This window comes from Centroberyx gerrardi, chromosome 16, assembly GCF_048128805.1.
Source record: "Centroberyx gerrardi isolate f3 chromosome 16, fCenGer3.hap1.cur.20231027, whole genome shotgun sequence".
In the NCBI taxonomy this organism is placed as follows: domain Eukaryota; kingdom Metazoa; phylum Chordata; class Actinopteri; order Beryciformes; family Berycidae; genus Centroberyx; species Centroberyx gerrardi.
The window spans coordinates 9427059-9451181 of record NC_136012.1 but is presented as its reverse complement, the minus strand read 5'-3'; the positions used below and the strand labels follow the sequence as shown (position 1 = coordinate 9451181).

General features: G+C 44.4%; 4 protein-coding genes across 6 annotated transcripts; 3 read left to right on the top strand and 1 right to left on the bottom strand.

Annotated features, from left to right (window-relative positions):
• The first annotated feature begins 1308 nt into the window (after nt 1-1308).
• On the top strand, nt 1309-6266 carry rad9a (RAD9 checkpoint clamp component A). Its single transcript, XM_071917025.2, has 12 exons — nt 1309-1663; nt 1767-1837; nt 1975-2048; nt 2164-2212; nt 2315-2429; nt 2606-2705; nt 3482-3588; nt 4045-4151; nt 4407-4471; nt 4565-4663; nt 5318-5564; nt 5772-6266. The coding sequence occupies exons 1-12, from the start codon at nt 1630-1632 to the stop codon at nt 5883-5885; spliced, it is 1182 nt and encodes a 393-aa protein (XP_071773126.1). The 5' UTR covers nt 1309-1629; the 3' UTR covers nt 5886-6266.
• Nucleotides 6257-14522, bottom strand: tbc1d10c (TBC1 domain family, member 10C). Of its 2 annotated transcripts, XM_078289055.1 has the most exons (10): nt 14461-14522; nt 13856-14005; nt 13088-13187; nt 12824-12931; nt 12261-12367; nt 11950-12064; nt 11288-11353; nt 10768-10957; nt 10115-10272; nt 6257-9225 (listed from the first exon to the last, which is right to left on the bottom strand). In XM_078289055.1, exons 2-10 carry the CDS (start codon nt 13999-14001, stop codon nt 6328-6330), a joined length of 3888 nt encoding a protein of 1295 aa, XP_078145181.1. In that variant the 5' UTR covers nt 14002-14005; nt 14461-14522; the 3' UTR covers nt 6257-6327. The 2 variants fall into 2 exon arrangements, with proteins under 2 accessions (XP_078145181.1, XP_071772879.2); XM_071916778.2 differs by lacking the exon at nt 14461-14522 and having other exon boundaries at nt 13856-14435.
• Nucleotides 14523-15343: 821 nt separating this feature from the next.
• On the top strand, nt 15344-19041 carry ndufs8b (NADH:ubiquinone oxidoreductase core subunit S8b). Its single transcript, XM_071917203.2, has 7 exons — nt 15344-15412; nt 15978-16038; nt 16134-16199; nt 16328-16417; nt 16518-16690; nt 17455-17583; nt 18517-19041. Exons 2-7 carry the CDS (start codon nt 15990-15992, stop codon nt 18646-18648), a joined length of 639 nt encoding a protein of 212 aa, XP_071773304.1. The 5' UTR covers nt 15344-15412; nt 15978-15989; the 3' UTR covers nt 18649-19041.
• Nucleotides 19042-19481: 440 nt separating this feature from the next.
• ran (RAN, member RAS oncogene family) lies at nt 19482-23143 on the top strand. Of its 2 annotated transcripts, none has more exons than XM_071916905.2 (7): nt 19482-19542; nt 20496-20556; nt 20715-20799; nt 21608-21733; nt 22055-22242; nt 22362-22532; nt 22739-23143. In XM_071916905.2, exons 2-7 carry the CDS (start codon nt 20524-20526, stop codon nt 22781-22783), a joined length of 648 nt encoding a protein of 215 aa, XP_071773006.1. In that variant the 5' UTR covers nt 19482-19542; nt 20496-20523; the 3' UTR covers nt 22784-23143. The 2 variants fall into 2 exon arrangements, with proteins under 2 accessions (XP_071773006.1, XP_071772997.1); XM_071916896.2 differs by having other exon boundaries at nt 19529-19634.
• Nucleotides 23144-24123: the final 980 nt, after the last annotated feature.

The window sequence follows — 24123 nt, the reverse complement described above, 5'->3', positions numbered from 1 at the left end:
GCGGTGGCACGCCTGGCCGTCTGCGCCCGGCTGGAGCGTCAGTCTCTGCAGCATAGACTGGAGAAGAGCCTGGGTGTCTGTGGTGGGGCTGCGTAGCTGAGACATCCAGGAATTGAACTTGGACGGACCCAACTACTGTGTTTCAAATCCAAAAGTCACACGAAAGCACATCGGCAGTGAGAAAACAGTCACACTGACACAGACACTTGAGGCTGTGATACCTGGAGTTGTTTCTGTGTGAGGGTCGTCTGTAATGTTTAACCTCACCCTTTTGTCCAAGTGACCAATCCTGTTTTGCTAAAGTTGTTTTCTTCTTTTTTCACGTTCCAGTCTTTTTCCATGATCACTATTTCAGCTGCTCGCTTCAAATATTCTTAAGAAATACACATCTCTTCATGTTTACCTTCCTCTGCTAGGAATTCCTTGTTTTTCTCGGTGTATATTGCTTCTTCTCACAGATTCTTCTCTGCCATACTGCCTCCACTCCTCCATGATCTTTGAAAAACTTTCAACACTCTCTCTCTCTCTCCTATTGTGTCCAGAACACAGCCGTGCTAAAAACAGATACACTTTTCCTCTGCTCAGCCCATTGCCTTCTCACGTTCTGTCAAACTCTCTCTCTGCGTCTCACCAGATGTCTGGAGTTTCTGTGTGCAAAGGTTGGTCAGTCACACCTCTTCAGCAAGAGTCATTTATATCATCAATGATGGGAGGAGAGACAGTACAGCAGCGTTCCTCAGACCTTACAGACACACTAAAGCGGACCAACGGGAAAGACCAGTGAGGCTAGATAACTGTGCATTGACAGTGTTTCTTTCTCTATCTCTCTCTCACTCTACTATCTCTTTGTACTGCCCTCCCTTCCTTCCTATTTCTCTCCTCAGTCACACATGGGCACACACACCCTCCTTCTCTCCACTGTGGCCCTGCTGTGGTCAGATGTGGTCACAGGGCGTTTTGGTGGGCACATTTGCTATTTATATGTCTGTGGTTTAACGCTGAAGTAAATGAAATCGCCTCCCATGGGCTGCTCAGCTTCTTTTGTAGCAAGGCTGAGAATTCTTTTGTCTTTTTTTTTTTTTTTTACTAAAAATGTAAACAGGCCTTCACTTGTGTGGTAGAAATAGATTATGATGCTCCAAATAACTTTTAACAATAGCTACAGCATGACTACTATACCAAATGTTTTCATATGACACTATATAAAACCATGGAAGTAAATTATTATAAAACCGAATTATCTCAATCTGCACCCCGCTCTTTGCAGACAGCAAAGTTTTGCGAATGAGTACGCACGCGCACAATCAAGAACACGCCCGTCAGGCTTGCTGTGTCTCTGATTTGTCGAAAATGCGGAAGCGCGTTATGGCGGCGTAAACAACTCGGGTGTCCTGTAGAAAGCAGTGACGTTTTTGATTGTATGGAGGTCCAGAGTGTAAGGAACTTAAAACTTTAAAAAAAATAACACTGTAACAGCATGTTTACGGTGCTTTAAGGATCTCAGCTTGGTGCTTAAACTGCTACAACTGCTCCGGTCCAACTGTAGTAGGAGCAGCTAGCTTCGGCTAACTTTTAGCTGTAGTTAGCTAACGAAATTAGTAGTTGTCAAAAACGCTAAAAGGGGCGAAAATGGACTGCGTTGTGACTGGTGGAAATGTGAAAGGTAACGTTAACATTTTTTGCTTACTCAATCCTGAAAGTCGTTACAACATTAGTGCAGGTGATGAATCAGATGATAAGTGTGTGTGTGTGTGTGTACCGTCCAGTGCTGGCCAAAGCCATCCACTCCCTGTCCAGGATAGGTGATGAGCTGTACCTGGAACCTCAGGAAGATGGGGTGAGCTGCTGTGATACTGTGATCAATACTCACAATTTATGCATGTTGTCTTATTTTCTACTGGTGCAACCATTGCATCAATGAACAGGAGGCATGTTGTTGTTGTTTTTTGCATCAGTCTGTGTTGTGTCTTGCAGCTGGCCCTGAGGTCTGTGAACTCCTCTCGATCGGCGTATGCGTGCTTCCTCTTCGCACCTCTCTTCTTCAGCAGGTACAGCGTGTGTGCTCGCTTATGTACACAATATGAGTGTGTGAGTAGGTGAGCATTACATTTTTCTGTGTCATTTCCATGACCCTCATAACAAACTCCCCTCATTCTTCTGCAGGTACACCATTCCCGGTGGGCATGCCTTTCGCTGCAAGATGGCAATTAAGGTGTGAGGAGCAGGGGTTCCTTTATCAGTTTATATCTTTTCTACCTCTCACATAGTGCTTTTCTCATATGTTTTTTCATCTCTCCCTCCCTGTGTGAGTCAGAGTGTGCAGGCAGTGTTCAGGTCCCTGGCCTCTCTGGAGAAGACAGTAGAGAAATGTCACATAGAGCTGGATGGACAGAAGAACCGCCTCACCTTCACCCTGCACTGTAAATATGGTATGGACTTTCCACTTGGCTCATTATGGTTTCAATGGATAGTTTTATTGAAAGAGTTACACACCACTGATACTATGAAATTGGCACATCCTTTTTTATTCACTGCATCACATTTCTCTAACAGCCCTTGTGCATATCTGTGTGGTTGCATATGTGTGTGTGTGTGTCTTCTGCAGGCCTGCTGAAGACACATAACCTGTCTTTCCAGGACAGTGAGAGCTTACAGGCGGTGTTTGATAAGGACAGCTGTGCCAACGCACTGCGAGCCCAGCCCAGGTCTGTGAAGTCTGTCTACTTTCTGTCATAAGCAACAAACGCAGCGCAGTCTCTCTCTCTCTCTTTCTTTGACTCTCTCCCTGTCATACTCGCATCTGTTATTCCTGTGTTTTCCTATTCCCATTTTCCTTGACTGTACTCATAATTAGGGTTGAACCAGTATGGGTTTTTGAAGGCTGATGTCAATAGCTGATATTTTGTGCTGATATTCAATATCAGTGTTCACTGTTTCATCCAGAATTATATTCTCATCAGGGTGGAAAAGCCTCTGAAACACCATTTACACCAGCGGTTCTCAATCCTGGTCCTCAGGAGTCAGAGTCCTGCTGGTTTTCTACTCGATCTATTAGTTAATTACATCCACCTGGTGTAATCAGGGGCTGAATCACACCTGGGACACCAAGTGAATGTAATCAACTACCAGGTGATGTGGTCATGTGACTCTAAACTCTGCTTTGAAACATTGACTTTTTTTTAGGGTTAGCAGCTCATTAAGCCAGGGTGACCCACTTATTCAATGGTAGGGGAAACTGGGATACATTAACTATATATTTAAATGAAAAATAAGAAAAAAATGCAAAATACATTATTGGTCTGTTAAATGCAGGTTTTACATACTATTTTATATAGCTGTAGCCAGGGAGGAACCTCCATCATATCAGCAGTGGAGGCACTGACTGGCTGATATCCAGTATTTGATAGAAGGCCAATATCGGCTCGATATATCATCAAAAAAAAAAAAAATCTGGTATCTTGCTTTCCCTCGTTCTCCCCAGGCTGCTGGTGGACACAGTGCTGCACTTCCCTCCATCTCTGGAAGAAGTGACTGTGTCTGTGAGCGATGAACGAGTCTGGTTCAGGAACCATGTGGAGGAAGAAGCAGGTGAATAGCTTTTCCTTTCTTTTTTTCACACATGAAGCATTTTTTTTACTCCGGTAGCAAATTTTCACCTCTGTAGGATTTGACAAGCAATCAACCTCCAACAATGGTTGTTCTGGGAGTCTGCTGTTACTGCCAGCATTAAAGCTTTTTCACTGCTATCCATATCAACATTTGCAAACAGACAAATTACTTATTGAAATTCATAAAATGTATGAACTTTAATAAGGGAAACCATCATCATGTGTTTGGTACTGTTCTTACCGCAGCCACAGTGATTAAAAGCTACCTGTGTCAATCATTTTTCATAGGAAAAAATCAAAACTATAATCTCTGTACTTTACCTTCCTCTGTCTCTGCTTTCTTGCTCCCTTCACTCTTTACCTCCATCCTATTTTCTTTTTCTTTCTTTGTCTCTGTCCCTCTTTCTCTCTCTCTCCCCGCCTCTCTCCCTCTCAGAGCAGTCCAAAGCCATGCTGACTGAGCTGTGTCTGGCCTCTGATGAGTTTGACCACTTTGCCGTCCGAGCTCAAAACAGCATCACCTTCTGTCTGAAGGAGCTACGGGTGAGACAGGGGAGGCAAGGATCGACAGAGGGAGGGAGGGGCGAGAGACTAAGAAGAACAGAGGGATTAGGAAGGAGAGAGGGAGTTGGGAAATGGGCCAGAGAGGGAGAGAAGTCCTTTGAATGCACGGAAAGATTCATTGGGTGGAGGCAGCTAATACTCTGTTTGCTGTGGTTGAAAGATTTCTTAATTACATTGCATTGGTTTGCTCATGGAGGAGGACTGCTAATTGATTTACTGCCGTCTTCCCTCTAGGGTTTGTTGGTGTTTGCAGAGTCTACCGGTCTTCCTATCTCTATATACTTTGATGAGCCAGGCAGGTAAGGATGCTCACACACAGATGATATTTGTCGATCAGTAGTGTCAACACTGTGTAATGATGTATACATTTTGTGTGTGTGTGTGTGTGTCAGTCCTGTGGTGCTGTCAGTAACAGACAATGTGCTGGAGGTGAACTTTGTGCTGGCCACGCTTTCTGATGATCCCAGCCTCCGGAAAAACAACACCAAACGGTAACTAGTCCTCATACCAGATTAAAATCAAGATTAAATTAGTGAAATGGTTTAGCATACTGTCTTTTTATGTTGTGGGCTTTTACTTGCCTGTGTAAACAGTTGTCAGACACCCAGAAACATAACTTTCAATGCGTTTCTCACTATGAATCGGTCTCCTTTGGTTTGTTCCATTGTTTGTTCCATTACAAGGGATAATTCAGACACCGTTAAGCAGATTTTGGCAAAACTTGAGTAAATGATACATCTCACTGATGCATTGTGCCATTTTCAGTATTACACTGATTGGCCCAATAGGGACCGTACAATTACAGATCAAAACAAGGTGACATAGTTTTTACCGATGGGCAGTGAAGGTGACTGCATCATTTTTGGGGCACCTGTCTACTGTTGTATTTATTTTGTAAATGTTTGCTAGGGCAAATTGGTCTCCTGCATTCAAGCTGTATTCTGAATGTATCAGTGGGTGAGTGCTTTGATAGAAAGTATGACAGTTTTTACTTTCCTTTCCGAACCTCAAAGTGCATTCCTCAGATTTTTGAGGTGGGGCCAGGGGGAGGGACAAATCAGGGAGACATTTTTAACATTTTTCCTTCTAATTAATTTCATTTTTCTCTCTTACTCACACTCCCGACACTCTCCTCCGCCCCTCAGAGCATGCACACCGCCGCCCCCTCCTGATGACTTCATGAACGACGACATAGACTCCTACCTCATCGCCATGGATACCAGCGTTGCGCCGGGCCCCTCGGCTGCGAATCCGCCCACGCCCCCCTTGGCTAATCATGCGTATTTAAACCAGCCCGCCGTAGCCAATCACAGGAGTCGGACACACAGTGAAGAGGAGGAAGAGGAGGAGGAAGAGGAGACGGGCGATACAGGAAAACCACTGAATAAAAAGGTACGGCTTGGTTTTCAGTCTAACAGGACTAGCATCTTACTCAGGGTGTGTGTGTATTAAATTTGTGTATTGTCTGGATGTTACTTGCAGAACCTACTTGTGTGTCTACTTTTGTGTCTATTTGTTTTACATTTAACTGAAAATATTTTCTTCTAATTTTTTTATGCGTCTCTGTTTGTTTCTTTCCTTCTTTGCGTTCTCTCACAGTTCCGTTCCTTGTTGTTCGGATTGGTGTTTCCCACATCTCAGATGAGCAATCAGACGGTGACGGGTCAGGAAGTGCTCGCCAGCGACAGTGAGGACGAAGCGGAGTCGCCATGACGATGGAGTGATGGACAAGAGGAGAGAAATGGAGTGAACTGAAAAGAGTGTGTGTGTATTACTTTCACACCGTGGCCTGTGGAGCACTTACAACTACAGAAATGGACACCTTGAATCCCTTGCTCTGCATTTATTTTCAAGTGTTTTGTTGTGAAGCATTTTTTTACTTGGGCAAAATATGCAAGGTATGGCATACAGTATGGAACAGTATTTTATTATTGGACTATAATGATTATGTGGTGGACTTGGAATTCTGGGATTATGAGAAATTGGACTAGAAGCACTTGCTGTTTGTTTTTGGCTCAGAGCCTATTCAGTGTGTGATCAACTTGCAGTGCACAAGCCCCCGCTCCAAAAATAAAACAAATATATTTTTTGAAAGTCTGAAAATAGAACTGTTTTATTTACATCCCAAAAAGTTCAAGTAACCAAGATTTGTCTGTTAGAAGTAAGATTCAGCGTAAGGAGCAGAGTATCTGAGTGTCTGTGAGCCGTCGCTGTTTCCAGGGGGAACGCCGTCAGCGCTGCCCTTGTCTCGTTTCCCCTTCGTCTGCGGCTTCCTCCTCTCCCGCTCCCTCTCTTTCTCCAGCTCCTTCTCTCTCTTCCTTCTCTGCTTCTCCTCCTCTTTCTCCCTCCTCTCCCGCTCCCTCCGTCTCCTCCTCCTCTCCCTGGAGCTCAGTTTCTCCTCCCCCTCTTCCTCGATCGGGCTCGCCATCCCTACTCCGTCGCTGAAGTCCTGAATCAGGATTTTGGGGACCTGCATTTTGGGCGTCCCCTTTTTAGGCTGCTCTCCTCTCAGTCTGCGGAAGAGACCGAAGCGCTTCGAGGTGTCGGGCGGCGGCCTCTGCTCCTGCTTCGCCGCGCTCTGCAGTGCCGCCGTCCCCTCGGTGCCGCCAGTCACTTCTTTGGACAGTGACACGGTTTCTTCCTGGTTACTTGCTCCGGATTGAGTCGTGTCAAGGCCAGTTTGGGTGGAGTTCGTCGCCCCAGGATTAGATGGCGACACAGTGTGTTCAGTTTGGTCTGGGTGAGCGGGGATGGATGACAATTGGGCCGGTAGCTGAGGGGCTGTGAAGAGATCCTCGGAGAGCCTGCGAGCTAACCTGGACCCATGGGAGCTGGATGACTTGCGGAGGCGGAAATCGCCGGAGGATATGCTGATGCGATGCCCGGCGGCTTGTGTCAGCTCAACCTGGACTGCTGGAAGGTGAGAATCATCTTTGTTATGGAGCTGTGGGCTGCTGGCAGTATGTGGAGTGTCCGTTGTGCAACACTCATCTTCATGCACAGGTTGAGGAATGCTGGGTAAAACACTTTGGCTAGGGGAAGACATGCAGACATCCTCTGCTCCCTCCACTTTTTCTTTAACACTTTCCTTCCTTTCTTCCTCCTCCACAGGACCGATGGCGATCTGACTCTTTGGTGGTTCAGGTGCAGGCTGCCCTGGGGTAACAGTTTGTAATGAACTTGTTTTCCCATCAGGCTCAGCGGTGGAGTCCAGCTGTGTTGAAGTCTCAGTCTTCTCCGGAGGTGTTACGGCCTCTGTGGTCTCTGGGTGTGTCTGAGTTTCTGTCGGTGTTTCCTCTTCTTGTGTTTGGTCACAGATACTTGTGTCTTTGTCTGCCTCTGCCTGTGTGTGTGCAGCTAAAACTATTTCTTCCTTTGTCTCTGTAGGTTCAACTGCTACTATCTCACACTCTTCCTCTGAACATTCAGCAAGTGCTTTATCTGATTCCATTGTTGATTCTGCAACTGATATTTCCGAATCAGTCTCTGCGCATACCAACGTTGTCATGGATTCCATAACCGCGAGAACTACTAAGTCAGTTTCTTCTTTTTGCAGAATGCATTCAGTTAAAGACGCTGTTTCTGCCTCTGCCTTTGTCTCTTCGGGAGACAATCCATCTATGAGCGATTCTACATCTTGTTCTGCCTCTGCTTGTGCTTCAGTCTCAGGCTCCTCCTGTGTTCCAGTATTCAACTCCACCTTTTCCTGTGTCTCTGCAGGTACATCGGTTTCTGTCTCTGTCTGGGTGTGGGACTCTGCTTTCATTTCCATTTCTGCTAATTGCTCAGTATCTTGGTTTCTTACCTCTGATGCATCTGCCTGTGAGCCTCTGTCTGTCTGTGTGATTTCATCTGGCTCTTGTTGCATCTTAGTCTGTATTGCAGGATCTGGGGTTTTGACAGTTAGTGCTTCCACATCTGTGTCTATCTGTGAGCCCAGACTTGTCTCCGTCTTTGTTTGTAGCTCATTCTCCATCCTTATTTCTGTGACTGTGTCCATCTTAATCTGTTGCACATTTTCAATTTCTGTCTCCTCCTCTGGTTTCATGTCAGCCTGTGTCATCAGCTCCTCACTTATGTCTACAATTGCTTGCATCTCTACATCTGTGTTCGTATCAATGTCAACATCTGTCTTTATCTCAGTCTGTTTTTCCTCCATGGCAACCATATGCTCAGTTTCTGCCACCTGTTGTACCATCTCATCCTCTGTGTCTTGTGTGTTGTGACTCTGCTGTTCCGGGCCTTGTGATTGGCTGTTACAGTCCAGCTCCTCTCCCTGCTTGTGGTGAGCGGTGTGTTCAGTGTGCTGGGAAACATTTCCAGCAAACTGAGCGTTGACTGGATCTTGGGTCGGTTCTGTCTCCTCAGTTCTGTCTTCTTCGGCTGAATTTTCTGTCTGGCCAACGTCCGGCACTTCGGCCGGACGTTGGCTTTCCTCTGTCCCTCTGGGTTCACTTTCCTCTTTTTCATCCTTGCTTGGTTCTGCTTGTTCAATCTGCTGTTGTACTTGTTTTTCTCCCTCTTCTAGGTGCTGTGTTGGTACGCTGTGCTCTTCAGCCAGCTCTTCGGGTTCGTCGGCAAGTTCTTTCTGCTCAAGTTGTCCTGCCAGTTTTGGCTCGCTCTGTTTTCTGTGTTCCTCTGAAGCTTTGTCCTCTTCCTCTTCGACGCACTGCACCTTCTTTAAATTCAAATCGGCCCAGCTTTCCCATCCCCTCTCCCTCGCTCCCATGGAAAGGTGCCTCACAACTCGACCGCCGCCTTCCCATTCGCCCGCGTTGCCCTTCCCCCCTTTCCTCCACCGCTTGCTGAGGAGGGAGGGAGAGAGGGAGAGAGTGGAGGCCGAGCGAACGAGAGGGACGGACAGGTTCCCTTTCTCTCTCTCTGTCCTGTCCCGTTCCTCCTCCTCCTTCCGAGCCCTTGCCCACGCCATCCGGTATCCATAGCAACGACCTCTGGGGTCAAAGGTGGATGAGGGTCGGTCTTTCCTCCACTTCTGTAACTCCTTTTCTGTCTGTTTCTGCAGATCTTTTCCTGACAGCTGCACTGAACACACCTGAGAAAAAAAGGGAAAATACTAGTGTCACGGCAATTTTATACAGTCATTTTAATAATTTTATACATTGTGCAGCACACTATAATTTGTGTAGTACTTACACAGCAACACATATACAAATGTAACTACTTAACAGCACAGAGCAACAATAGCACAAGTATGTCCTAGTATGTTACAGGCTAGATCTACAAAAAGGTAATTCTGCAGGGTAATTCTTTCCAAATTCACCATTACACAAATTTCTGTATTAATATGGTCTTTTAAACTTATCCAAATTCAAATTTGGATAGTGTGTTTTTAGTCATTTATTACTTTTTGTAATTTTAAGGTGTGGTTAACTACTGCAACTACCAACTATTTTTGAAAAAAAAAAAGAAAACACAAAAAATCAAGTCAGTCATGTTGAAAAGACCCTTTTATGTCTTTAATTGAAGTTTACATACAACAGTGTTAACATTCCCAGACTGTAGCGTCTCACAGACAGGTGTGAAAATGTAAGAGTGATGACTAGTGATGAGTGATTTCATACAAAAGACTCTTTGCACCTCTTCCTGTGATGAGCCCACATTGGGTTATTTGGTTTTTGTTTACATCCAACTCTAGTTTCAGGCAGCTGCGTGTCAGAGTGTGGCCATTTTAAACAGAGAACATTCCTTGCTCTTTATTTCAAATAAAATAAGATTTTTGTGAAGTGGTATTTTTTGCAGTCAGTAGACTATTGTATGACATTGCAGATGTAAATATGATCATTTTTACTAAGCAGTTTGAGTTTCTTTTTCTATGTAACTATTTTTCTCTTGAGAGAAGCTTTGCTGTAGTTCAGCTTCGTCCAGTGTGAAGTAACTGATAGCTTATAAACCACTTTCACCGGTAAATTTTTCATTCTTACCTCTGTTATGAAGGTGTCGTCTTCCTGCTGCACCTGCTCCCTGACGCTCCTCAGCCTCTCCAGAGTCTCCATCTGGCCCTGGCACTCGTGTCTCTGCTCAGACCGGCCCAGCACCCGACGCACCAGCACCACCGCCACCTGGAACAGCACCCGCACCCCTGGACAGCAGAGGGTGGTGGGGGTGGGACAGAGGGAGGGGTAAGAGCTGCTGTACACAAGGCAGGACTTGCTTCTACACAGCAAGGATTGAAATGGCGGAAGGGAGCAATTGGCGAAAAAACACAAAAAGTATTTATGTCCATATTCAATTTATAAAATTTCAATCTGATAGGATGAAAGGAATTGTTTTTTTCCTGTTCACTTGTGGTGCCTCGCCTTAAAATTCATTACCTTACATTTTACACCTAACAGAATTCTCTTAGAATATTAAAGAGAGTGAGATTTAGGAAAGTTAGATTGCTGTGTAACCAAACACTATACTATACTATACAATATACTGATTCAATGACAACCTTTATGAGATTTACCCTTTTGTTGCCTCACATTTAGGAAATATTTGGTTGCTGTCATCATTGTTTGTTTGTTTGTTTGTTTGTTTGTTTGTTTGTTTGTGACTCAATTTGTATGACTCTCATCCGATGTGCAGGATGTACCGTAGCAGAAGAAGAGGTCCCAGACTCGGAGCAGCGTGTTGAAGGGCAGGTGGCGAGTGAACAGACACATCAGCCAGTCGGTGGCGAACATAAGGGGCTCGACCCCGTGGCGCTGCAGGTGTCTGTGGGCGGCCGGACACGTCCGCTTCAAAACCCAGGTCAGCATGGCCGCATCGAACAGGACGCCCTCCTACACAACACAACACAACACAACACTGCAGGCTCACACAGTCCAGGAGGAAAAATATCTAGACTGTGTTCATGTTTTCTGCCTTTTTTAATCTCTAGATGTTTGCTAAAGAGATGTTAATGCATGGTTAAGAGCAGACTTAGGATTTTAGAAAATTAGAAAAAACGTATCTCCTGGCAAAGGACTTCATAGCAGGCTGTGTGTAGCTCTAACATTGGGGATATGCTCATACACTCATACACTCATACACTCTTTATTCTCCTGTGTAGGACAAGCTGAAGAGGTTAGACATTGGAGTGTGTGTCTATACGTGCAGGAACATGCTCTCACCAGCAGAGGGCTGTAGTATCCAGGCAGGTACTGTTCACTGATCTGCACCAGGCACCAGAAAGCCTCCTGGCAGAGGTCACATGAGGTGAGACGACGGGTAAAACAGGTAAAACATCAGGTGAATATCGGATGCCACCATGGCTCATATAGTCATTTTTGGACCATTGTCAATACAGTCCACAACTTGCTTGTCCAAACAAGGTGTAAAAATAGCTTTGGCCTCACATTGGATACAGAACATCAGTACGCAATGTCTTAAAAGCCTAAAAACAACATGCATAAGTAGGCCATCTTGGCTTGCTGTAGGCGGTACAAGTGCATCATGCAGAGACAGAGCAACATCGCACCTGGAGATTAGTAGGCTAATTGCATATGGGATAAGAGATTTCCTACTGACACTGACCACTGTAGCTAGAAGAACTGAAAGGTAGAAAATAATATCAACACATAAAATCACCTCAGTCCCTCTGGTGTTATTTATCCTGAAGGAAACCATAGCATTAACAGTGAATGGGCTGATATACTGATAAGTGTTTCCCTCTGTAATTTTATTCTTGGCAGGGTGGAAAAGCCTCTCAAACAGCATTTTGAATTTCTTTTAGGTGTGTTGGCAGCTCCTCAAAGCAGGCTGAGCCGCCCCAAACTGTGGTATTGATCAGTACCTCAGCAGGCATGTTCATGAGCAGCACGGCGGCCACGGGCCCCTGCGCCTGGCAGTAACCCTCCTCTGGCTGGTACTGGGTGTAGGCCTTCAGCACCCGGAACAAACCACGCTGCCTGCACACACACACACACACACACACAAACCACAATAATAATTGACACAGATCACACGTTTATAGAGACAGTAATGACCTTTGACTAGAGAGTTGTTCAGTGACTTAGTCTTCATAACTGACATGTTTTTTTTTATTCTGTGATAGAAAGACATGAAGAAAAAACCGGAAAAAAGTAGAAAGATGATGTTTCCTACCCGTGTCCGTCCCTGGAGAGGAACATCTCGTGGAAGGGGAACTGTCGGTCCAGGTCTCTCTCTATCACGTCCACCCAGCTCTGCAGAGCGGGCTGCGAGTCCAGAGACTGACACACAGAGAGAGAAGCTACTGTAACTCTGTCACTGTGACAGACGTTATAGCTCCATAGTAACAGCAAGGCCTTGACATCACTGATTTATTAAATGTCATCCCTCCTGACACTCTTTTTATACTATCAAATGTCAGCAGTGGCATAAAAACAATAGAATTTGAAAAACTCCCATACTGATGTAATTGTGCGCTCTTTCCATGCTTATCACTGGATAGCTGCTCTTCTATTATAATAATAATCATAATAATAAACTTTATTTATATAGCACCTTTCATATCATAAAATGCAGCTCAAAGTGCTTTACAAGAGAGAGAGAGAGAAAAAAAGATAGTAATATTAATAAAATAAATTGAATAATATCTGTATTCATATTACTTCATATATATTACTGCTGCTATCATGGTTGCCTCTGTTTCCTTTAGTTTTATCTCGTCTGTTCAGCTGTCTTACCCGGTAGAGGTCTTCGTTGTGCTTCATCCTGTCAGTAGCTCCGCACAGCAGTGGCCAGCACTTGGCTCTGAGCGAGGCTGGGATGCCCTTCTGACACTGACCTTTGACCTGAGGGACACGGGTAAGGGAGACAAATGTGATGTGTTATCCGATAAGTGACTGTATGTTATTATTGCCATCAGTATGAATGCTCATCACTCTTCTTGGAGTTCATTCAGTTTGACAGTCGATTTACGGCACATTTAATGATTTTAGGCGATTTACCTTGTTGGTCTTCTTCAGCAAGACACGATCCCATTGGCTGATGATGTTGATCCACTTGGCCTCCCTCTGCCTGACCACTTCAGGGGGCGGACCCACACTCCTGACACACAACGGCGCACAAAATACCAGGTAAGTATTTCAAACATAGTAAAAATCAAATATGAGCTTCTTTGCTTACAAATACACTGAATTTTAATGAAGTAGTGGCACACTTTGTCAAAACATAAAAAATGTGGCACATCTTTAGAGGACAAAACAAACTGATGAATGCAGATACATATTTCAACCACAAAAATTGTATACTTAATAAGAAATTAGAGTGTTTCTTAGTCTCTGACCCATTGCCTGTAGTCATTTAAGTGGAGTCAGTGCGCGGAGTTGCTGCATGCACTTTTATGTGTTGTCATCGTAGAGAGAAAGCAGCACCCCAAAACAAGACAGGAAACAGGAAAACCACACGATGGCGGTGCTCATGTCTCCATGGCAACAGGCCAGGATGTTATCAATAGGGAGAGTGTGAAGGTGGAAGGTAACTGTTGCTCATTTTTGTTTGACTGGTCATATCCTGATTTTACACTGCTTCATCTGCAGATAAATAAAAGACTTAGATGCTTTGTGTTTGTATTTTTAAAACACCTTGGTCTTTTTAAGGTCTTGTCTGCCTAGAATAATCTCAGCTTTCACCTCAGCGTCCATCTGTCTGTCTACCACTTTAACTGCTGAGTAAAAACGCCTCAATGTGTCAAGCACAAACATGGATCTACTCACCCAGCTGTGGATCCATTGGTCAGAATGAAGCCAAAGCGATCCGTCTCAGTGGGCGCAGGTTCGACACTGACCTCTGACCCCGCCTCCGAGCCAGAGCTGTCCTCCTCACTGAGGCTCTTCTGGGCCGGACAGGACGGGTTCGACATCTTCCTGAAAGAGAAGAGGAGAAAAAGGGGAAATTTCTCATCATTCAACATGTGACTGTGTACCCCGCTCCCTCCATCGTCATGTTAATGTGGCGGTGCGTCAGAGATTTGTCACTTTACAATGCCTCCCACATACAGCTGGTTCATACATGTTCACTACCTCAACTCGGCTTAAAAATGCATCTCTGACCGTAATATATTGAAGGTTTTCTCGTAGTAGTAGTAGCAGTAGTAGTAGTAGTAGTAGTAGTATGTAGTATCTTGATGCTGAATGAGAAATGTTCCGCAGTAGATGCAGTTCGTAATTCAAGCCGGCCTTCTAAGATTTGCTGGTTCAGTGTTTTAGCAGAAGTGTAAAGCAAGTCCACTTCCCCTCCTCTAACCATGAGCATAACCGCACCCAGAAGAGAGTACAGCATCGATAAATGTGTTGAATTATTTAAACTGAACTTTAAATACCTTTTAAATGTCCCTCCACATGGATCGCTCGGTTTGGCTCTCTGAAGAAGTGAAGTGTTAGATCCTCAAGTGATGGGAGAGGAAGAGAGAAACTTCCTCTCTGTCTCTCTCTCACTCTCTCTCCCCCCCCCGTCTCTCTCTCTTTCTCTCTCTGTTGCTCTCCTTCTCTCTCTCTCTCTCTCTGTTGCTCTCCTTCTCTCTCTCTCTCTCTCTCTGTTGCTCTCCTCTCTCTCTCTCTCTCTGTCTATCCCTTTAACAGTGTAATAGATGCATGTATCTTAATACATCTACTCTGACAAAAATATGGGCTGTTTTAGCAGCAAAATTGACTATTTTTGGAATATGGGCTATGATTAGCCTACATGGACGTGATACCCAATAACTCATCACTAATTACATCAGAGTGAGCAGGCCATAGGAAGAGTGAGGGAGACATGTATTGTATAATTTGCCCCCACTGAATATGGCGCCGGTTTTTATCTAACAAGGCTTCCTCTTGTTTATTCAATTCTTGTGCTGCCTTCAGGTGCTGCCGGAATTACTGATGTTATATAGATAGTGCGCACAAGAATGATTTCTGACAAAGTGGTAAACACTGCTGGGAAAGTCAGGATCTTCTTTGATACTCGAATTGCCAAGATGTCACGTTTAGGGGACGGAGAACATGTGATTTGTTATATTGTTTGGCATTTTATGTAAATAATTAATGTTGTATGTTTCTGTTGTCACTTTGCTAAAAAATACAACAACCACAAAAACTGCTTTTGTTACAGTGTCCATTTTGTTTTAGTTATTTCCGACCAAAGGGAGTTGAATGAGCACTATTAACGACTTTCGTAATAAGACGTAGGAGCTTACGAGGTGCACCTGAACGCAGCACAAACACGCACAAACCAATTGCGCAGCTCAGAGTGCTGTCTGCTGTCTACCGGTGGTCAGAGTTGTGAAAGAGGTAAGTCCAGTGAACGATGATGATAAAGGCGGTCTTGTTATAGTTAGAAATTACCTTAGGCTTCATGAATATGCAGCACATTGAGTTCATTAGGCTGTCACTCTGCCTGACTTAGTTTGTTATAGAACCTCCTTGGTTATGACACTGTGAAATTGGTGAGCGACGCAATTGCAACATGTCATCATTTCAGGACACGCAGCTCGGTGTTATCAGCACATAGTCATATACCAGGCAATTAAGTCATTCAAAGGCTGTTTGTGAGAAAATAACTAAATATCCGTACAGGTTTGTGAATACCGCTGAGGAGCGCACATTTTTTCTAACGGGCTTTGATTTGTAGGGTAAGACTGACTTAAATCCAGGGATTTAGGGCGGGAGATTACATGATGCTGGTACTCAATCAGCTGGCAGTCTCCCTCCCTCTCCCCCCTCCCTCCTCCCTCCCTCAGAGAAGAGCTTCCTCTGGTCACAGGGTTGCAACAACGCAGGTTTCCTCAGTCACTGTGCAGCCTTTCAGTTCATGTATGTCAGCAATGTCGGTTACACTGCATCTCTGTCTGTCCAGTCTGCTGCCGAGATGTCTACTGCTCTGAGTCTGCGCCTTCTCCACTGCTACTCAAGGCCAGGTCAGTTATACTATAGACAATATTTACACAAATATACAGACTGGTCCTGGCAGGGCTTATGATTCCAGCTGAAGCCATATTTGCTGTGTCTCTAGGCTCGTTTGGAGTCGGTCCTGGCCTTGTGCGTCCATTCAGTCTCAGTGTGCTGAGAGAGTCCTACAGTAAGTCATGCTGTAAACCAAGAGCTGCTCATATCTGGCAGTTTACATGAGTGACCGCTGTTTGAAATCATCTGACAGTCCCCTCCCTCCCTCTCTCTCTCTCTCCCCCTTTATTCTTATCTTTGTAGAATATGTGAATGCCCAGGAGCTGCCGACAGACATGAAGTCCATCACTGACAGAGCTGCCACAACTCTGCTTTGGACCGAGCTCTTCAGAGGTCACACACACACACACACTCCATGATTTCCACTTCAATAGACTATATAATGACCAAGGGCAGGTCAGTTATCTCTCTCTGTCAACACACCCTCCTCCAGGTTTGGGGATGACCATGAGTTACCTTTTCCGCGAACCCGCCACCATCAACTACCCGTTTGAGAAGGGCCCCCTGTCCCCCCGCTTCCGTGGGGAGCACGCCCTCCGCCGCTACCCCAACGGAGAGGAGCGCTGCATCGCCTGCAAACTGTGTGAGGCCATCTGCCCTGCACAGGTGAACACACACACACACACATAACACACACACACACACACACACACTTCCTGCACAGTTCCTGCTGTAAAGATACAGATAGATTGTAAGGTATAAGTGTGTGCTGTGTATTCCATCTACTGTCTGTGTCTCTCTGTCCCTCTTTCACTCAAATACACACACACACACCTGTTGTGATAGTGGCATATACTTCCTCGCATGTATACAATAGTTTTCCCACTAAGCATTTTATACCTACATCCTATATTCTGTTACAAATGAAATACTATTCTATGTACTGTGTTAGAATGTGTTAGTACAGTATTAACAGCATGTATGCACTGTATACTGTAATAATTCAGTTCTATACACCACTGAGTTTATATCTACATGCTTTGCTCCCATGCACCTTACTTGAATGACTTAACATCAGTCAATTATACTACTGCTGTTATTGTGATACTTGAATTCCCACTTCTGATTACTCAACACATGATAAGTGACCTACATTGCACTGTTGTCCTGTGTTGTTTTGTTGCATTGTTTTTGTATTCTGGTCTGTGCTGTACACTTGTGTAAGTTCAATTGAAGTGAGTTATGCAGTAGGCCCATTTCAAGTCTGAGTTTGCACTAGTGTGTAAGCTTTACATTTTATGTGGCCCCTCTGGATAATGACATACCTACATATCTCAATAGAGCCACACCTGTGCAGTAGTCCATCCATGCGTGTCTTGCATGTCTGTGTTAGGCGTGGCTGACTTCACCTCTCCTCTCTGTCGGCCCAGGCCATCACCATCGAGGCGGAGACCCGCGCTGACGGCAGCAGGAGAACGACGCGCTACGACATTGATATGACCAAGTGCATCTACTGCGGCTTCTGCCAGGAGGCCTGTCCCGTTGATGCCATTGTTGAGGTGAGCTGAACAGGCGGATACGGTATGCGGAGTGGGAGACTGGATGGAATTAAACAAAGGGCGATGGTGGGGAAGTAAAGCTGTATTTCCCCTCACTTTTCTCCTGAAATCTGTACTAAACAAAGGGGATGCATTTAAAGAGTAACTCCACACTTTTTTTTTAGTTGTAAACTGGTATTTAGTACTTTGTACTTATGAAATATGACAACGGCGGTCATATTATCAGCATTTGAGCCCGAATGTGCCGGTGCCATATTTATCTCACTAAACCTGGCTCAGTTTGCCCTCCAGTGGTTAAAATGAGCAGCCGGTGTTCAGTTGGAGTTGCAGCCGTGTTCAAGCACAACTGTCCATATGTCATTTGATAAAAAAAATTGTTCCCACCCCAGCCTATCAGCATGTGCACATGCCCACGAACACTCCACCCCGTTCCTCTTCTCACCAACCCAGCCCAACCACAAACCCCCCCTCCTCTCCCCCGCTCTTCACCCCAGTGTCTTGTCTTTCTTTAAATGGCACAGTAGGCAGAGAGAAGCCTACAATTCCCCAGAATTTAGAGGTTGGAAGCTTTATGAAGGGCTTCCACAAGGAAACTACAGGGGTTCCCCTTTGGTTGCAATCTGAAGAACCCCTAAAGGTTCCTTGAAGCACTTCTATGTGTGTTTTGTGTCTGATACAAGAGTTCAAAGTATTCTTCATTACCATAATGCACAGTAGCATCCAAAACAGTGAAAATACAGTAAGTTGATCAAGTGGCTTATATGCCATTTAAGTCCATTCATTCCTTTAATAAATGAACTTGTAGTGCAGGTTGAGCTGGTAAGGATTCAGTGACTTGCACTTCAGGTCCTCTCTTAGGACTCCACAAAAGACAGTCATTTGATCTTTAATGTCTATGTTCTTTCTCTCTCCTTCCCTCTATCGCTCCCGAAGGGTCCAAACTTTGAGTTCTCCACTGAGACCCACGAGGAGCTGCTGTACAACAAAGAGAAGCTGCTCAACAACGGAGACCGATGGGAGGCTGAGATAGCAGCCAACATACAGGCAGACTACCTGTACAGATAGACCGACTGCTGTACCGTAAACTGCCTGCGGAGACGGCGTGTCCGACCTGCAAATTATATACGCAATGATTCTAATATGCTTTAAAGAGATTCACTTAGCTTTGCAGATATACCAGTGAGTCCTATGAGCAGGGCAGTACCTCTTGTCGTCAGGAACCCATAAAAACACGCACAAATATACAAACGCACAAATACTGTTGTGGATGATCCATGTAATGCACTTTGTTGATGTTGATATAATCTGTATTGCGGGCCCATATAGCCTATATGCAACCTGTGATAAACCATTTCTGATGCACTGACAGCATCTAAGTGACTTAAGTAGCAGGACATTTTTGAAAGAGTGCACTTATGTTATGTTGGGCTATTAAAGGTCTTCATATTATCAAGTAAATGATGTGTTTTGTGTGTTTTTTTTATTTTAACTGACTCATACAGACTGTACATGTGTTTGTGTTGTCAGGGCTGTGTTTTAATTCTAATCAAAATACAAACACTTAACATGTATTATATATATGTTATAAATTATGCAGATGAGGCAAGAAGACTACAACTGATTGCTTTGTATAAGTTGTGCCAAGAAATGCAGTGTATAATACGATAGATTAGTGGCACATAGTTGAGATAGGTTTCTGCATGTCTTTATATAAGTCGCTCCATTAGACAGATCCACATGATGGATCATGTCTTTTACATCCTTGTGTTGAGTTCCAAAGCAAAAATGTTAACAGCCTGTCTGTGAATGAAGGAGGTTCTATGAATGTGAATGCACTAAATCAAATACGTTTTTGCCGCTGAGGTGGTCACATGACAAGGGCGGAAACTGACTCATAGTCCACGCTGAATCTCCCGCGAACGCAGCCATTTACTCTTTCCCTCTTCGCAGCAAAACCGGGTGAGTCTCAACATTTTCCCTCATACCGTGCCATCCTACATTCAAATTTGTGGTTATCGGGAAAGTGGATTTAAACAACGACAAACTTTAAGGTATATCTTAGAAGCTCTTTTGGTCTATGTGGCGTTATAAGTGTTACCACGTGGGAAGTTATCAGGCAGATTTGTCCATTGATTTCTTGCTAACTCACCGCTAGCCCATTAGCTTTGTGAAAAGAATGGCTTCCATGCCGTCTTAGCTAACGGGCTAGCAAGTATAGCTCTCCCTCATTTCACTGCATTGTTCTTTTCAACGTTCTTCTTACTCTGATTTTCTGATCCGATGGCGGTTGTAGTAAAATTCAAATGCGCTAAACTATTTCGTAGTGTACAAAGTTTTATTTTTGCTAAAATTGATCATCAACTGCGACATGGAACATATTAGATGCTTTCCAGTCTGATTGTTCCAGTCGAACAAGAAAAAAGTGCGGTCGCGCGTCGTATGGCGCACTCAAACTGCTAGCATTTAGCGTTAGCTAATGTTAGCTAGCTAGCAAACTGTCCGCTTTGATATACGGGTTAACAAGTGAGCTTGTAGTGTTGTTTTGTTACTAATTTAAGGTCCGATGTAACATTTATAACGGGTTGGCGTATATTGCGGTTTGAGTATAACAGGTGTTAACCCCGTTTGCAGAGTGTCGGAAAGCTTCCACAGATACCGTTAGCTTGAAAAGAAATTGCTAGAATTGGTTATGGCTAATTGTCTAGCTGCTAGCTAGATGTACCGCCCAAAAGCGACAGAAGCACGCTGGTTGGAGCCATCAAGTTAACGTACTGCGGCGAAACTCTTGCTGCATAGTAACTTTTCCAAAATCGGATCGCATAATTACTATAATACTATCTCAGGATCTGTCCTACAACTTCCAGATACGACGATGGAGAACTAACCGTCCCGCATTGTCTTGTTTCAAATAGATCACCAGAAACCACGACAGATTCGACAATGGCAGAAAGCGAACCATCAGTCCAGTTCAAGGTAAATGTTTGCACTGGTTAATATTGCATGCATAGATGTGAATCGATGTCTTGTCCGTGTGGAGAAAGCTAGTTGTCATGCTGGCTAAGCTAACGGCAACTTTGTGTAGAACCAGTACCAGCCAGTTTGGTCTGACTGCCCTCTCTTCTGCTTCACAGCTTGTGTTGGTGGGCGATGGAGGAACGGGAAAGACAACTTTTGTAAAGAGGCACTTGACAGGAGAGTTTGAGAAGAAATATGTTGGTGAGTCTATCCCTATTGCAGTGAATCGAGCCCCATCACTACGTTGCTGACAGCAAGGAATTAGTGGCAGGCCACTACCATCCATCTCAACTTTAACGCGCTTAGTCATTAGCAGTAAGCCATCCTGGCATATGGAGCAAGTTTGCTGCAGGGGCATTCTGTGAAAAATGAGGAAAATGTGATTTTATCAGTGAGTAAGTAACACAGCCATAATATTAATATCCTCATTCAGAACAACATCGTATGGACATTAGACTGGTGCATGTAACTGACAATGTTATCATAGAAATTGCCAATTGGAACAGTATGCAAGACTCTCAAAACTAACATGTTACTCAGACAAAGATGTTATTGGTCTCAACATACCTCTGGCAATTGGGTAACTGGCAATTGCAACTTTATGAGTTTCATCCTCTATGCATTAATTTATGCTAATTCCTGTGACATAAAATTTCTGCGGCAGCCATATTGGATGCACCCATGGAAATTTCCATTTTCTTTTCTGGCCAATCTAATTATATGATGCAGTGGCACCTTGCAAAAGGGAACACTAATCCAAAAATGCAGTATTGAACAGGCACAATGGTATAATCTCATCAGATTAATGTGGTGACTGTTCATGTGTTGACCAAGTGTCCCTCTTTCGTTCTCACCTTTCATCTCTTGCTTTTTCCTCTTAATCCTCCCTATTTGTGTACATGTTTCCCTGCTTACCCTTTATCATTCCTTCCTCCACAATGCATGCCCCCCCCCACACACACACACAGTTTTTTGTCCTCATGAATCCTTTTCTTTTCTCTTAATCTAGCCACTCTTGGAGTGGAGGTGCACCCATTGGTGTTCCACACCAACAGAGGACCCATCAAATACAATGTGTGGGACACAGCCGGACAGGAGAAGTTTGGAGGGCTCAGAGACGGCTACTACATTCAAGGTACTCTTCGCCATCTACCTGGTTTTCATCATTACTGGATTTAATGGGTGACATGCAGCACTTGTCTGGTTAATGTAGCCTTGAATAGAATGCCTGATGCCCAATTACTATAGACTTTCCATCTGAATTTGAAGAATGCAGACATTTTATAGGGATTAAAAAATGAATGCGATAAGTGACGTCAATCACAACATTTGGTTAATTCCTTGTCTCAACAGTAGTTTCAGCAGTTTATTAGATCCATTTTTAATGTGTATTCCTTTTCTTCTCTTTGCTTATCCCTTTGTGAACTCTCATCATCCCCTCCTTTTCCCTCCACAGCTCAGTGTGCTATCATCATGTTTGACGTCACCTCTCGAGTCACCTATAAGAACGTGCCCAACTGGCATCGTGACCTGGTCCGTGTCTGCGAGAACATTCCCATCGTCCTGTGCGGCAACAAGGTGGACATTAAAGACAGGAAAGTCAAAGCCAAGAGCATCGTGTTTCACCGCAAGAAGAACCTGCAGGTAATACACGGCACTAAATCTGAAAAGCATTAGGCCGAGTCCTGTGTCTTACAGTTTGATCTCCACTCCTCAGATATGATGATTGTTTTAATTGCAATATTTTGCCCTCATGTCCCCAGTACTACGACATTTCCGCCAAGAGTAACTACAACTTTGAGAAGCCCTTCCTGTGGCTAGCGAGGAAGTTGATCGGCGACCCCAACCTGGAGTTTGTGGAGATGCCTGCCCTCGCTCCCCCAGAGATCCAGATGGACCCAAGCCTCGCTGCGCAGTACGAGGAAGACCTTAAAGTGAGTGTGACCGAGCTGCTACTGTATCTGCTTTGCTCAGATGACTGTGCAAAGCAGACTTAAGCGCTTTTTGCCTACTCTGCATATTCCATTCTTACAAAAAACTAGCTGATGTGAAGTCTGGATCTATGGAACAGCTGGTCTGTCGTGATGGCGAATGTTATCGAATCCATTCTAATGTTTGGCTGTTTCTCTCCCCTCTCCAGGTTGCATCACAAACAGCGCTCCCAGAAGAAGACGATGACCTCTAACCTGTTACCTAACGTCCCCTCTCCCCCCACCCCACCCCCCCACCCACCGTGGACAGGAAGTTGTCGGAGTTTCGCCCCCTTTACTGTAAAATCCCGTTGCAGATTTATTTTTATTTTTGAACTTTTTTTGTTTTGTGTTTTAAAAACTAAGAAAAAAAAAAACTTGGTGGAAAAAAAGTTGTGGTTCTAATTTCACTGTATAAGACACACCCACCCTAGTGTTGTTGTTGGCATGGCGACGTGCTACTCTTCATCATCGAGCACCCTCCACTGCACTTACCAAGCTCAGATAATGCTGTTGTAAGGCGTACTGGAAGCACTAAGGGGAATAAACTTTGAATAAAAACATTCTCAATATAACATGGCCTTGTTTTTGGATTAATTTCCCTGTGTGTTTCGAGATGCTGGATGTGTGGGTAGCTCCTAATAGCCGAATTCAAAACCTTTTGTCTCTTGCTGGTTGTGCCATTGTCAACGATTCATAGAGGCTTGTTAAGAACATAGCTGTGGTAACTGGTACCTGCTGTGTACAATCACTGCTATGGCAGTACTGTATAGGAGTTTGTGTCTTATGTAATGGCACTGAAATGTTATCCCTATGGATTAATAAGTATACAGAGGTTGTATGTAGAATGGCTGTACTATGGACCACTTGTATCCAGATAAGATTAAAGCTGATGTAGAATGATAGAGCTTTGTACCTCTAGAGATGTTGAATTTTTATGAAGCTGAAGTGTCCGTGTGTTGTAAGTACAATGGAAGTAAAGCATTTAATCATACTAAGACAAAAAGCCTTACATTTGTGGCCTGCTGGTCCATCTAATGGCCACCAGGTGTCAGTCATGCCACGTGTCAAATGTTTGAGTGCAGTAGACAGAAAATTACATAATAGTGAGTCTCGGTCTGCACATTGACTGGAGTGGTGTAGCTGTTAACAACACTGGGTTAATATTATCTGGAGTAATATTTAGGTCTTTGGTTTTGCACCAACTCAAAAGCACTTTCACCCTCCATTGCCTGCCTCTCTACAATGGTGGGGAATTGAAAGACACGGTGTACAGGATGGGCCTCCCTTCATATTCTGCACCCCTTTTTTTTTAATTCATTTTTTTTTTTCACATTTTCTTACTCGTCCCGGTGTCCAGTGTTAACGAGTGTGTGCCGAATAAAAACGCTTCACAAACTGTCCATCATGGGTGAGAGAGATAGAGAGAGATAAAGTAAAACAGCTGTTTTGTGTTCTGCCTGGCTGGGATACAGTACAACACATCAGCAGCCAGCTCTCACCAGTCACGACTCACGGGCCGTAATAAAGCGTTTCCTTATCGGCTTAACGGAGT

What these genes read in the sequence shown, in the direction of transcription:
- rad9a (XM_071917025.2), top strand. Translation starts at nt 1,630, where the DNA reads ATGGACTGCGTTGTGACTGGTGGAAATGTGAAAG. An exon ending in GCACTGCGAGCCCAGCCCAG is followed by an intron (nt 2,706 to 3,481) that starts GTCTGTGAAGTC and finishes CGTTCTCCCCAG; the next exon opens with GCTGCTGGTGGACACAGTGC. An exon ending in CCATGTGGAGGAAGAAGCAG is followed by an intron (nt 3,589 to 4,044) that starts GTGAATAGCTTT and finishes TCTCCCTCTCAG; the next exon opens with AGCAGTCCAAAGCCATGCTG.
- tbc1d10c (XM_071916778.2), bottom strand. Translation starts at nt 14,052, where the DNA reads ATGTTGAATGATGAGAAATTTCCCCTTTTTCTCCTCTTCTCTTTCAGG. An exon ending in CTCTCCAGGGACGGACACGG is followed by an intron (nt 12,065 to 12,260) that starts GTAGGAAACATC and finishes GTGTGTGTGCAG; the next exon opens with GCAGCGTGGTTTGTTCCGGG. An exon ending in ACGACACCTTCATAACAGAG is followed by an intron (nt 9,226 to 10,114) that starts GTAAGAATGAAA and finishes TTTTTTTCTCAG; the next exon opens with GTGTGTTCAGTGCAGCTGTC.
- ndufs8b (XM_071917203.2), top strand. Translation starts at nt 15,990, where the DNA reads ATGTCTACTGCTCTGAGTCTGCGCCTTCTCCACTGCTACTCAAGGCCA. An exon ending in CCACTGCTACTCAAGGCCAG is followed by an intron (nt 16,039 to 16,133) that starts GTCAGTTATACT and finishes CTGTGTCTCTAG; the next exon opens with GCTCGTTTGGAGTCGGTCCT. An exon ending in AGGCCATCTGCCCTGCACAG is followed by an intron (nt 16,691 to 17,454) that starts GTGAACACACAC and finishes CTGTCGGCCCAG; the next exon opens with GCCATCACCATCGAGGCGGA.
- ran (XM_071916905.2), top strand. Translation starts at nt 20,524, where the DNA reads ATGGCAGAAAGCGAACCATCAGTCCAGTTCAAG. An exon ending in GTTTGAGAAGAAATATGTTG is followed by an intron (nt 20,800 to 21,607) that starts GTGAGTCTATCC and finishes CTCTTAATCTAG; the next exon opens with CCACTCTTGGAGTGGAGGTG. An exon ending in AGTACGAGGAAGACCTTAAA is followed by an intron (nt 22,533 to 22,738) that starts GTGAGTGTGACC and finishes TCCCCTCTCCAG; the next exon opens with GTTGCATCACAAACAGCGCT.